At 41.4% G+C, this 12,435-nt stretch overlaps 1 protein-coding gene and 1 long non-coding RNA gene across 2 annotated transcripts; both read left to right on the top strand.

The window, feature by feature from the left end:
- Nucleotides 1–1,672: 1,672 nt before the first annotated feature.
- Nucleotides 1,673–4,844, top strand: LOC125431842. Its single transcript, XR_007244343.1, has 2 exons — nucleotides 1,673–1,786; nucleotides 3,249–4,844. It is a non-coding gene; the product is annotated as an uncharacterized LOC125431842 (long non-coding RNA).
- A 6,638-nt stretch (nucleotides 4,845–11,482) lies between these two features.
- LG04H21orf140 (linkage group 04 C21orf140 homolog) lies at nucleotides 11,483–12,229 on the top strand. The gene has a single exon (XM_048492612.1). It carries the CDS (start codon nucleotides 11,483–11,485, stop codon nucleotides 12,227–12,229), a length of 747 nt encoding a protein of 248 aa, XP_048348569.1.
- Nucleotides 12,230–12,435: the final 206 nt, after the last annotated feature.

The raw sequence follows: 12,435 nt of genomic DNA, 5'->3' as shown, positions 1-12,435 counted from the left end.
TGCTGCAAGTGCCCCGCAACTAAAGGTGAGTGGGGAAACAGCCACAGTCTAAGAACAGAATACCACAAACTAGATGAGACAATTTTCCATGCATGAGCACTTATAGCTACATCTAGCCTCACAAGCCACTCAGGATTCACAGAATGCTTGAGGGAGGGTTTCTAGTTTTCATGGGCTTCCAGTTTATAGTGGGGGTTTTTGGGACTTTCAGTGTGCAGTAACTGCTTTGGAGGGGAAAACAATGAAAATTACGTGTAAAAGTTCAGTGCCAGTCTTGAGCCCTATTTGGGCTCCCTTGACATCCCAACGATTACAAAACCCTGACTTCATTCTAGCGATCAAAATCTGCCCCATACTAAATATGATAAGGGCATCTGTGATTAATTTCTCCAGGGGAGATATTAAAAAATTAATTAAAATTAATTAGTTTACTAAAATTAATTAGTAACCTATGTGGTTACTTTGAAGATCTGGGAAGATGTACCTGAGAAAGGAGAGTTTAACCATTTCTTCCTGTGCTAGTTCTCCAATCCCTCTCTCTCTCTCTCCCTCTCTTGCGCGCACGGGGACACACACACACACACACACACACACACACACAAATTCAGCAATTAGCTCTGCAAGGAAATAGGAAAGTACACCCCCCCCCCGCCGCCATTGGTTAATGGTACCTTCAGAACCAGCAATTTAGACCCAACACGGGAGGAAATTGGTAATTACCCCCACCACCTCATGCCACTGGATAGATTAAAAGTGCTTTAAAAAGGGGGCTATCAATCTCCCAGAAATACTAGCAGAACTGTCTGCATAGGTGGGGAAAGGCAGGCAGGAGCGGAAAAGCCAAAGGAAGTAAAATGCATACCACTCTGCTCTGCTTTCCCTGCACATGCAGGGAAAAATCATGCTTTGCCTGCTGCTGGAAACTATGGGGAATTCTCTGATCTGCAGCTTGCTCAGTTCTGAAGAGGGGAAAACGTATGAGCAAGCATTGAGAATCTTATCTGAAGGTAATGTAAGCTTGACCCGAAGAGACCAAATATGCACAAAAGGCCTATAATATACAGCATCTCCAGGTCAGCAGGCAGCTTGAGAGAGGAACTGTGGCTCCCCAGACTAGATTAGACAGATTGCTGTGTTCATTTGCTGAAAAAGGAATGAAACCCCTGCATTGTCATGTTGTTGTATCTGAAAGGCTTACAGGTTGTTCATTACTTTCAGAGACAGAAAGACTTAGACGTTATCTACAATAAATGACTAGCCTCTGACAACACAGAAGAAGCTTGTTTGGATCCTTGCAACAGTTCAGTTCAGGTAACTGTCACATAAGTAATATTCTAGTTGGTAACAGAAAAATATATTGCTTAAAAGTTGTGACTGGAAGCCAGCAACTTGGCTAACATTCCTAGGCATCTTCCTTCCCATTAACAGGCTATCTCCTCTACTGCAGGCTGTTTCTCTGTCATTCCTGCCTGATCATAACCCAAACCCCAGACTTTTCCTTGCCTCCTAACTCCAGATTGGGTCCCCTTGATCCTTTGCCATGCTTCCTCCTGCCTCCATGCTCACAATCTGATTAAATGAGCTCTGACTCGCAAAAGTGTGGGCTGGTGTAAATTTTCTGATTAATGGAAGTACCACTGGACTCCTGTTTTATTAGTTGCTCTCTCTTACTCCATTCATCTTCATCCTCCATCTATGACTTCTCCCTTCTTGTTATCTATGTCTCCTCCCTACGTTCCTGGCAAAGCTTCATTGCCACCTGAACAAGAAAAGATTTCTGACAGAGGTGAGTAAAGCCCTTCTAATGATACTTATTCATTCATCTTGTGGTAGTATAAGAATAGCAATAGCTAATGCTTGATTCTATTACCCAAGAGTATCCATGCCTGCCATGCTTACTTTAGTTACACAGTGCAGGTAAAATGCACTTATACAGTGTTGTAATTCTATGACTGTCTCTGTTAAATATCTGTGGTGTGTGAAGTGGGAATCTTGCAGCTTTAACACATAGATCACAGGGGCAATTTGAATGTTAATTGATGCAGACATTCCAAGCAGACTAGTCACATACTTCATGCTAGAGTAAACATAGCCATTAAATTATAATAGTACTCAAGAGGGAGGAGGCAGCTGAATTGCCAGGAATAGCAAACCTGAATCATCCAGGATGTTCCTGCATTTTCACATGGCCAATGACAGCTTGCATCAGGATCTTGCACAAAATCATCCCCCAAAAAAGTGCTCAAAAGGAAATGCATTCCTGTCCACAAGCAAAAGTAAGATTCAGCAGAGAGCCAGGAGAAGAGATGAGATAAACTGGATGCTGTCCAGAGAGTTTGGGGTGGGCAAAGATGGCTGAATAGCAGAGGAAGAACTCCTGGTGGAGCTGCAATTTGTGCTGAGGTTGGTGTCTCACTATGACCTTCTACAAAGGCAACTCCAGCTTAATGTTATTGTTAAGTGTTATCAGCTTTTCTAGGATGCATTTCTTTCTTCCATAGGACCTTTTGCTATAGTTACATGATCTTTGGAAATAGGCTTTCATTTGATAGGCTACAAGTTGGTCCAGATTTATATTCATAGTGTGTAATAGCCATGAATCCACAATTGGATAAGCTGGAATGGAACATAAGTAACTTTGATGGTGCTGTTTATAAAAAAGTAGGTGTCAGTGTTCTGAGGATCTGGATAATATCACTGTATTTGAAAATCAGCAATAAGAGAAATAAATGTGTAAGCAAGTAAAATGTGCTAGGTTTTTTCCTAACTATAGCAAGAGCCAATTCTCCAGGGGCAATGTGGGGCATTCATAGACAAAAAACTCCATGGCTACTTCCACTGCATTTCTATTCCTAGAATGTTGCAGGAATCAGGTATTATGTTTTCACAGGATGAAGAAAAAAACAGTATTTTCTTTTCTGTTTCTCATCTCATGACATGCAAGAAGAATCCGCTATCTATCTATTATGCCAGATATTGGTCAAACAATGCACTGACAATTGACATTCTCAAGAAATAGCACCTGTTTGACAAGTGAATGGACCTGTGTTACTTTCATGATCGTTGACATAGCTACAACACTGTACCTTAAGTTCAGTGTTGCTTGGAAAAAGGAGGTAAAAATGGTCTAGCAGTATAATTGCTTGTTGCAATTGGGAAGAGAAAGCAAGCAAAGGTCAAATACAAAACACTGTTGGAGATCTGCAAAGTGTTAAATGTGATGTTCTCTCTGGGTTTTGTTTCTGCAGCTTGAGTGGCATTATAAAATGAATGTCAGTGACACAGGCGCAAGCTCTGTGCTGAAGAATTTGCTCCAACTTTATGTGCAACAAAGGGATCGGAAAAGTGTCAGATGCTGTAATTACACAAACCCCTACGTTCAGGAGCAGGAAAATATCATGGAGTCTCTGTTCGTCCTGATTATTGTTGGGTTTTTTGGCTTTCTCCTCTTTGCTTTGATGCTCAGCAATATTGTTTTCAAGAAACAGGACAATTACATGGACTGTGTTTATCGTGAGACATTACAGACAGCTGGAAGGAAACTATCACTTAAAGACAAGTTGGCTGTCCTCGCTTCAGACCTGAGTGATATTGACCAATGTCAAAAGACTATTGGGTGCACCACAGCGGCCAAGGCTCCAAGCACAGTGTCAATCCTGGAAAGTGTATGAAAATACCCTTTGTGTGCAGCTTGATGGCCTATTATGAACTGCAGGTGCTTCTGTTGCTCACAGAAGTGTATAACAAAGAGCTTGGAACAGTTATTGGTGGAGCGCTGATTCTGCAGGGCAACCTTCCCACTCACAGCTGAAGAAAACTGTTCTGTTCTCCTGAATTGCAGAAAGGCACTCATATTTCAGCCCGGTGCTTTCTGGTGGGAGACACACAATCAATTCCAAACTTGCAAGATCTTTTTATATTATTTTCAGCATTTTTGAAATGTACTGTGTAGTTTATGGAAGAAGAAAACTTTCTCATTTTTATATATATATATATTTTTTACTGTGCCTTTGTGAAGGCTAGCTTTTTTTTCTAGCTGCAATCTGTGGGTGATGTTTATCTTTTTCTTCTGGGAATTAAGATATATGGAGTATTTATTTATTGGTGTTCAGCACTGATGCTTACGTTCCATGTTTCAAATAAAGTGCAGAGCGAGACTCCCCTCATGCCGCCATTGCCACTTGGGTGGGGTGGAGGGTGAGAACTACCTCTGCACCAGCCATGTGTTGCCCAGTGGGCAAATCCGTTAGAGGCTGGGCCAGAGTGGACTTGCTCAGCTGCATCAGCTGGCCGGGAGTGAGGCCAGAGCAGGTATGGCCATGTAAGATTAGAGTAGGGTGGGCCCTGCCTCTCTTTGACTCTGCTCCTGAAGATTGGCTTTGGCTTCCCCCCAGACAATCACACTCCGCTGACTTCAGATCCTTTATTGGCAGGATGGTGTATACCTGTTCAAGTGGGGCATGGACAACTGGCTTCACAGCATCACCCAAGCTTTGTGTGGTTGGTTGCAGGCTTAGGAGCTTTGGGCGGGAGTCTGGGTTTATAGGTCCATGCTCTGCGACAGGTGGCACATGGGGATCCCTAAGGGCCTTGGCAGTAGGGTGGGTCTCATGAATGTGCCCAGGCAGGGGTGCTGGTCAGCCTACACCCAGTGGTCAGCATCCAAATGACTCCCACCAACTTGTTGCTCCGGGTTTTCCCCAGCATCCAGGCAGGGGAAAGCTGTTGGGTCGGGTTTAGCAAGCATGCTGCCTGACATCAGGATCTGTCTCCTATGTTGCATCCTTTGTTCCTTATGTCTCTAACTAATAAACAAGCAGTGCCCAGCTATTTGTTCACTTAAATAATAAAGTGTTGTTTGTTCTTATTGGACCAGCAAAGAGATATAAGCAGTCCTAAGAGAATGTTGCAGTCTCAGGGGAAAGTGAAAGCAGAGGTAACCTGTAGCTGACTCACACTAAAGCCCACATTAAACTAAGGGCAGAATTACACAAGAAAATTTGAGGTGTTCCCTTGCCTCTACTTCACATCATGGACTACTGATGGCAGGGGAGGGGAACAATGATGTAGATGTAAGAATCCAGTGAGCCTCCAGTAGAATCTGTGATTGCCTCCATATTTCACTGGAGTTAAAACCCTAAGCTGTTATAAAGTGGATTCCATTCATGAGTTAACTAGGAGAAATAAATGGTCCTGATGCACGTGCCAGTCATATTAAGTCACCCCAAAGATAATGGGGGAGATCACAAAATGCTTGCTAAATGAAAATATTTTGCCCCAATTCTTTTAATTTTCTTCGAGAGCCAGCATTATGTTGTGGTTAAGAGCAGGAGGACTCTAATCTGGAGAACTGGATTTGATCCCCCGCTCCTCAATATGGGTGGCTTATCTGGTGAACTGGATTTGTTTCCCCACTCCTATACATGAAGCCTGCTGGGTAACTTTGAGTCAGTCACAGTTCTCTTCAAACTCTCTCAGTCTCACTTACCTCTCATGGTGACAGTTGTGGGGAGAGGAAGTGAAGGAGTTGTAATCTGCTTTGGGACTCCTTAAGGTTTAGAAAAGCAGGTTATAAAACCAAATTCTTCTTCTTATTCAACAAGCGATACTGTGGATTAGTTTACAGATATTTAGATTTATTTTTTTAGCACAAGCAATTGTTCCAGAGTTTAAATCTCTGAGGAATGACTGTATACATATATGTAGATATATATTTTCTCCTGCCCCATATTTAAAAAAATAAATGGTATTAAAAAGCTGCCCCCAAATTTCATCCTGCTCTCTAAACATTCTGTTACACTCTAGAGAGACCGTGAAATACAGTCAAACCTTGGTCTTTGTTGCCCTCGGAGATTGACAGTTTCAGTCTTCGCCAGTCGCCCCCAGCCATTTGGTTGCCTCGGAGATCAGTGGTCACCTCGGCTTCTGTTGGCTTCCGAAGGAAACTTTTTAATATCTCCAGTGCACTGTTTGAGTTGCACATGTGCAAACAGCATTGCGCATGTGCACATGGCATACTTCGAAGTACGCCATTTTTGGTTTTCGCCACCTGTCGCTGGATTCCATTGTAAAAGCTTGGTCAGATTGTACAAATATGGACAAGAGATGGTTGAACACCTATCACTTTGGCTCATGTTCTGCTCACTGGTTACAAACAGTTCAACAGTTCATGAGCAGCTCAAACCTGTTCAGCAGGTTACTTTTCACAAATTCAAAAAGTACAGTACAAAGCAATTAGCAACATTTAACTCATCACATACTCATACCTGTCACTGCTGCGTGCCACTTGGCAGCCAATTTTTAAAAGGAATGAGGAAGTCAGTCTGTCAGTCAGCCACTGATGCATCTGCTAAACATATTCACCATGAAACTAGAGGAATCTCCAACAGCAGCTATCTTGCTTCTCAGCAACTCGCATTGAGTCCTGTGCAAAAAAGTATACAGGTTACAGTCTATGGCATAGAAGAATGGCTGAAGAATGTATAGGCTCCTCTTTTGTTTGTCAAAGCTGATGGGCATTTACCCAGTCTTTATATAAAGTTGTATGTCATGTCTTTTAACTATAGGCCTTCTTGGTCCGGTTACATGATCATATGAGTCTGTGGCAGCTGCAGTTTTCACAGGCTGACTTTTGTCTATAACAACCTCTGATAAGATACATGTGTGCATATTGATATGCTGTCCTGAACAGGATTGGCTTTGGGGTCCCAATCCCAAAGCTCAAGCTGGTACAATTGGATGCCAAAGGTCAATGTACTGAATTCTTCTCCTGTGACGTAGCATGACTGGAAATTATAGCTGTCATGGCCCAAATGGCCACTTAGATGGGCTCTCCATGACAAAAATGTGGTACAGGTGACAATATACAATTTTAACATTAAGTATTAGCATGAGGGAATTATGGAAGATTGTATCCTCTTTTATACTTGGACATTCCTACCTTGGGGAAAACCCCATGTGAACTAATGGGCTACAAAATGTGCGATATAATATAGATGCTAAGCACCGCCCAGTTGGTGCTTTCATAATTCAATTCTCCTTGGGCTGCTTTTCATTTAACATTTTTGTTACACATATGTGTTACATTTATTTTGCTTCTGCACATTATCCTCTGTAGAAATATATGAATGTGTGGGATTAAATGACACATCCCCCCCCCATCATTTTGAAGAGAATACCCAATGCACACCCAGTTCTTGCTAGATGCATGCATTTCAAACAGTCCTAGCGTCATCAGGGTTGCCTTTCTGTTCATACCATAGGGTCCAGCATCAATCCCTAATGTATCCAGGAAAAAAATCTCAAGAGGCAGCACTTGGAAAGACCCATTTTGGAGACTAAGGAGCGTTGTGGTCAGTTAAAGCAGTCAATAGCAGATGAGATGGGCCAATGATCTAGCAGTTTCAAGAAGATGTATTGTTGAAGGTTTTCATAGCCAGTATCAATTTTCTGTTGTGGGCACATGCTCATCACCCAAACACATACAAATGCGCCTCATACAAAACACTTTGTAATCACTCCACACTGTGTTTTGGAGAGAAGCACATCTCGTCCTGACATGCCTCTGAAGATGCCAGCCACAGATGCAGGCAAAACATTAGGAGCAAAAACTACCAGGCCACGGCCTCACAACCCAGAAAACCCACAACAGACACAGTCTAAGGAAGCTTCAACTATTCACGTATGGCACTGAACCCACAGACACGGAACTGCTTTTTTCCAAAGAATCAACTTTGTCCCAGACGGCACAATCCTAGTTTAATGTACAACATCTATTGGGAAGAATGCAAATATGCTAAATAGAAATATAAAGAACATGCTGTTTCAACAACAAGCATTGCGGAAATAGGAATCATCTATAATAGGGAAACAAAATGTCTGAAGAACTTCAAACTTGCGTAAGTGATAAACTTTACTTCCTACACTAACAGAGAGCAAAGGGAAACAACCACTCTCATTGTGCCAAAATGTTTGTGTAAGAACTTTTAATAGGTGGCTTCTTCAGCAGTTTTCATGCTTCCGCTTGAGCAAGTTGTTGTGAAATCTGAAAAAAAAATATTGCCATTTATTTTCACTTTTCTTACACAATGCTATACCCTGAGCCATGAGAAACAGCCTTTCTGTGAGCAGGATGTGACTCTGACAACCAGAATGGATCTTTTGGATCCACTTTTATATCAGATGAATGTTCACTATGGAATGGTAACCATACACTCTTGAATATTTTTATGCTGAATAATGACTAATAATAACAATAATAATAACAATAATTGTTTAAATTGATGATAAATTGCAAGTCCCCAGTTGGGGCCTAATGATCCCTCAGAATTACAACTGATCTCCAAATAGAGATCCAGGAGAAAACAACTGGTTCAGAAGGTATTATACCCCCACTGAGCTCTCTCCTCTCCCCAGACCTTGCCCTCTCCTGGCTCCACCCCCCAAATCTCAAGAAATTTCCCAACCCAGAGTTGGCAGGACTGGTCATTTATAACATTGAATTCTAACCCTCTTTGAGTCCAAATATATGGAGAACACCAGATAATATTAAATACATTTAAAATATATAGTTGACAGATTGTACTTTGACCCATAATTCAAATATGGAAACCCAGACAACTAGTGCTCCTGTTAAGACTTTTACCATCAGGAAGGGATGCAAAAGAACAAGGTATATTTTATTTGTAATTATTCCTAGCAAAACCATACTTATATCTCAGTTTATTTATTTACTTCATTTCTAGCCACATTTCTTGCTGAGACTTGAAGCAGATTACACAACATAAAACAATGGAATTAAATAGCATTAGACATCCAATAAACGATGCTAGAATTAGGATTGCAAAAATTAGAAACAATTACAAACATTGTGATATATCATGGGCAATGCAGAAAATTAAATTGCAAATGTATAAAACAACACAGTAAAAACAAAATAGTACAAATAGTACAAAAATGTCCTCCTGAACTATTAGGTTTTACATAATCTGCATAGTGATAGCATGACTACAAGCACCTCTTGTAATGATAGCAGCACCTCCCATAACGTGTGCACCTGTCTGACCTCCTCAGGCTGTCCATTCCACAAACTGCTTATGTGCAGCTATCAATCTGACCCATTTGAAGGGTGAAGCCTTCAGAGGGATTTGCTCAGAATAAGTTTTGCTGAGATATCACAGCAGAGCATAGTAAAGGGGACAGTCCTGCAGTTATATGTTCAAAGGGCTTAAAAGTTTTGGTAGGTGGAAACCAGAATCTTGAATTGACTCTGGTAACTGAGGGCACTTTCGCACAGGCAGAATAATGCACTTTCAATCCACTTTCACCGTTGTTTGCAACTTGGCTTTTGCTATTTCGCACAGTAAAATCCAGCTGCAAAGTGCATTGAAATTGGATTGAAAGTGCATTATTCTGCATGTGCAAAAGTGCCCTGAGAGACAACCAATGGAGTGATTGCAGAATGAATATAGTATGCATACTCTGCCAAGTTATGCCTTGAGAGTTGAGCACTGACATCTCAGCAGTAGTGCTACTGTGCCTATTATTAGAAGGAATTACAACCTGCTGGACATCATCATGCCAAACTGCTTCCAAGGGGAGCCTGCATTTGTACTCTGATCTTCAGACTACAAAGATCAGTTCCCATGGAATGGCAGCTACAATAGAGTCTATCATAAACAGTGTTTTGCAGCTGGATCTCCCTTGTGACCACATCCCTGTGAGCTTTCTCCCCTCCCCAAACTTCACCCTTCCCTGGCTATTAATCCCAAACTCCAGAAATTTCCCAAGCCACAGTTAGCAACCCAATGAACTGCCCAGTTCATATGTGGCATAATGCATTGATCGGTCTCCTCAGTCCTGCCCGAGTTTCCTGTTTATCACCATCTCTGTTGCCTTTGCAGTGGCAATCTTATTGCAGTGCCTCAACTAAAAGTTCAAAGTAGCTATCAAAACCAGTGTGCGATGCGAAAACCCAAGACTTCTGTCTTCCTTGCAGACTCTATTTCAAATAGCCAGTAGAGATTTTCTCTTTCAACACATGCATGTCAGCTGCACCAGGAATAATAAGCAAAATGCTACACATGGCCCAGAACGGTATTAAATTGCATGTGAAAGGGAAGACTATCCATTCCTTCGTGCTGTCAGTTTGAAGCAAGCAATTCAACAATCACTTGCAGGCTGTTCCTTGTTTTAAAATACTCATGTTTAAATAAAAATAATCTGTCAGAATCAAACCTTCATTCTCCAAATAGCAAAAATTATGCATAAAACATAAAAGGGGGGGGGATCCAAGGGCTCAGAGAGATCTCAAGGATGTAATCTTGCCTTTTCTTCCATGGGTTTTCATCTAAAACTTCAGATTCAAGGTCATAATAATACTGTTTGGAAACGATAATGTATGTAATCTGCCTCTACATATCAGTGTCAAATTGATTCCTAAACCAAAATAATTCTTAAAATTTTCCCTCTCCTCCATTTTTTTCCTTACACCAACCCTGTGAGGGAGGTTAGGTTGAGAGTGGGTGACTGGCTCACGGTCACCCAGCGAGCTTTCATGGCAGAATGGGCAATTGAACCTGGGTCACCCATAATCTATTCTGACACTCTGACGCAGAAGTCCCCAGCATTGTGCCCACAAAACGACCAGGTGTTTTTAGAAAGTGGGAGGAGCTAGGTGGGACTTTCCCCTAGCAGGGCTTCTGGTTGGCTGTGCAGATTAAAAGGAATATTGTTAAACAGAGCTTCTGTCTGAAATGTTGAAAAATTACTATTAGAATTGTAGATAACCTCAATCCCTGAAATTTTGTGGTTGGCCTCACCTCCTGTTGTGATTGTGCCCATTGCTCTTTGTCAGAATTGGCACCAAAAAAAAATTGGGGACCTATGATCTAACTAGTACACTCCTCTGGCTCTCTAGTATTTAGTTGCCTGCAGTGTTATGAGGCTTATTCTGACCTACTCATGTAATTTAGAGCCCTCTAATAACTCTTCTTAAACATCCTTTTTTATTTAGTAGCTTCCTCACATTATATAAAGTGACAGCTAACACTGCCAGCCTCCAGGACGTAGATGGAACTCTCCCAGAATTGTAACTCATCTAAGCTCCCTCCCCTTCCCAAACTCCATGTTCCTAGGCATCCCCCCCCACACACACACACACTCCCAAATCTCTAGGAGTTTCACAAGCCAGAATTGGTAACACTACAAAAGCACAATTAGTTTAAGCTGTGTTATAAAATCAGCGTTTGCTCTAAATGGAATAATTCATTGTTTAACCATTGCTTCATATTTTTCTCCATGATTTAAGGTGTTATTTTCATTAAACACCGTAGCATTTATTTTTTAGTAAAACTGCACTGGATTGGACTATTTGTTAGCTTAAAAATGACTACACTTTCTTTAAGATACCATTGTGAGGTCATCACTGGTCCTTCACATCATTAGAACATTGCATGTACTTCAGTGTATTTGAAGGTCCAAGATGCATCGCATTGTGAATCCACTTTTCAAGCACATCATGCACCGGAGTTATCTTGACCCTACTTTGAAAGAACAGTGTCTTCAGTATCTAAAGAAACTAAGAACTCTGCAGTTCAATGGTTACAATACCATATTTTTAGGAGAAACTGACATTTTGGAAAGCCTAATAACGGGGGTAAAAGTTCCTCAAGAAGGCAGTCTCAACTGGCCTGTGTGGACAATTGTACATGCTGGTAGCAGTCAAGGATGGGTGCCATGGAAATACAGAGTGCTTCTAAGAGATGATTTACCTTTAAGCCAGCGTGAAGACGTCTTCCAGGAATTCTGTGACTTCCTATCTGTCACCTACGGAAAATGTGCCATTGTTGTCAGAGAGAAAAGACCACCAAGAGTGAAAAATGAAGAGGAGGAGATAAGTGAGCCTCAACCTGCATCTCCCATGTATTTGTCTAGTATCAAGTGCTGCCCAGAGACTGCCAAGGCTGCCGGTCATGAACTTCTCTCAGTGCCTTTCCCTTACAACTACCTGCATCCTATGGATACTGCTTGGTCAACTTTAAAATGGTTTGTCATCAGTAACAGAAAGGAGTATTCCCTGAAGTCTATAGATCGAACCTATGTGTATCAGTGCATCCTCTTCAGTGATTTGATAGGAAAAGGAATAGAGAAAATGAGTCCTAGCAAATGGAAGGTAGCAGTCAGCAAAGTACGGCGATGGGAAAATTACTACCTGGACAAGTTTTCCTAACTATTGCTCCAGGCATTCCTTAAACAATCTCTGATTGAGCATTAGACCAAATCCAAAGGTCTTGTTGGCTTCTATGTTGCTATTTGAAGCAATAATAAAGGGAACTCTTTTAATATAACTCTTTGTGTGATATGATGCTGTTTAAAGGGTTTAAAGGTACCATTTAAATAGATTGATTTAATCTAGTTATGAGAAAAGAAAATGTT

The sequence above is a fragment of the Sphaerodactylus townsendi genome, linkage group LG04 (assembly GCF_021028975.2).
Source record: "Sphaerodactylus townsendi isolate TG3544 linkage group LG04, MPM_Stown_v2.3, whole genome shotgun sequence".
In the NCBI taxonomy this organism is placed as follows: Eukaryota; Metazoa; Chordata; class Lepidosauria; order Squamata; family Sphaerodactylidae; genus Sphaerodactylus; species Sphaerodactylus townsendi.
The sequence above is the reverse complement of the archived record's forward strand: the minus strand, read 5'-3'. Positions and strand labels throughout refer to the sequence as shown.

Excerpts from the sequence above, each read along its gene's own strand:
- LG04H21orf140 (XM_048492612.1), top strand. The coding sequence starts at position 11,483 with ATGCATCGCATTGTGAATCCACTTTTCAAGCACATCATGCACCGGAGT.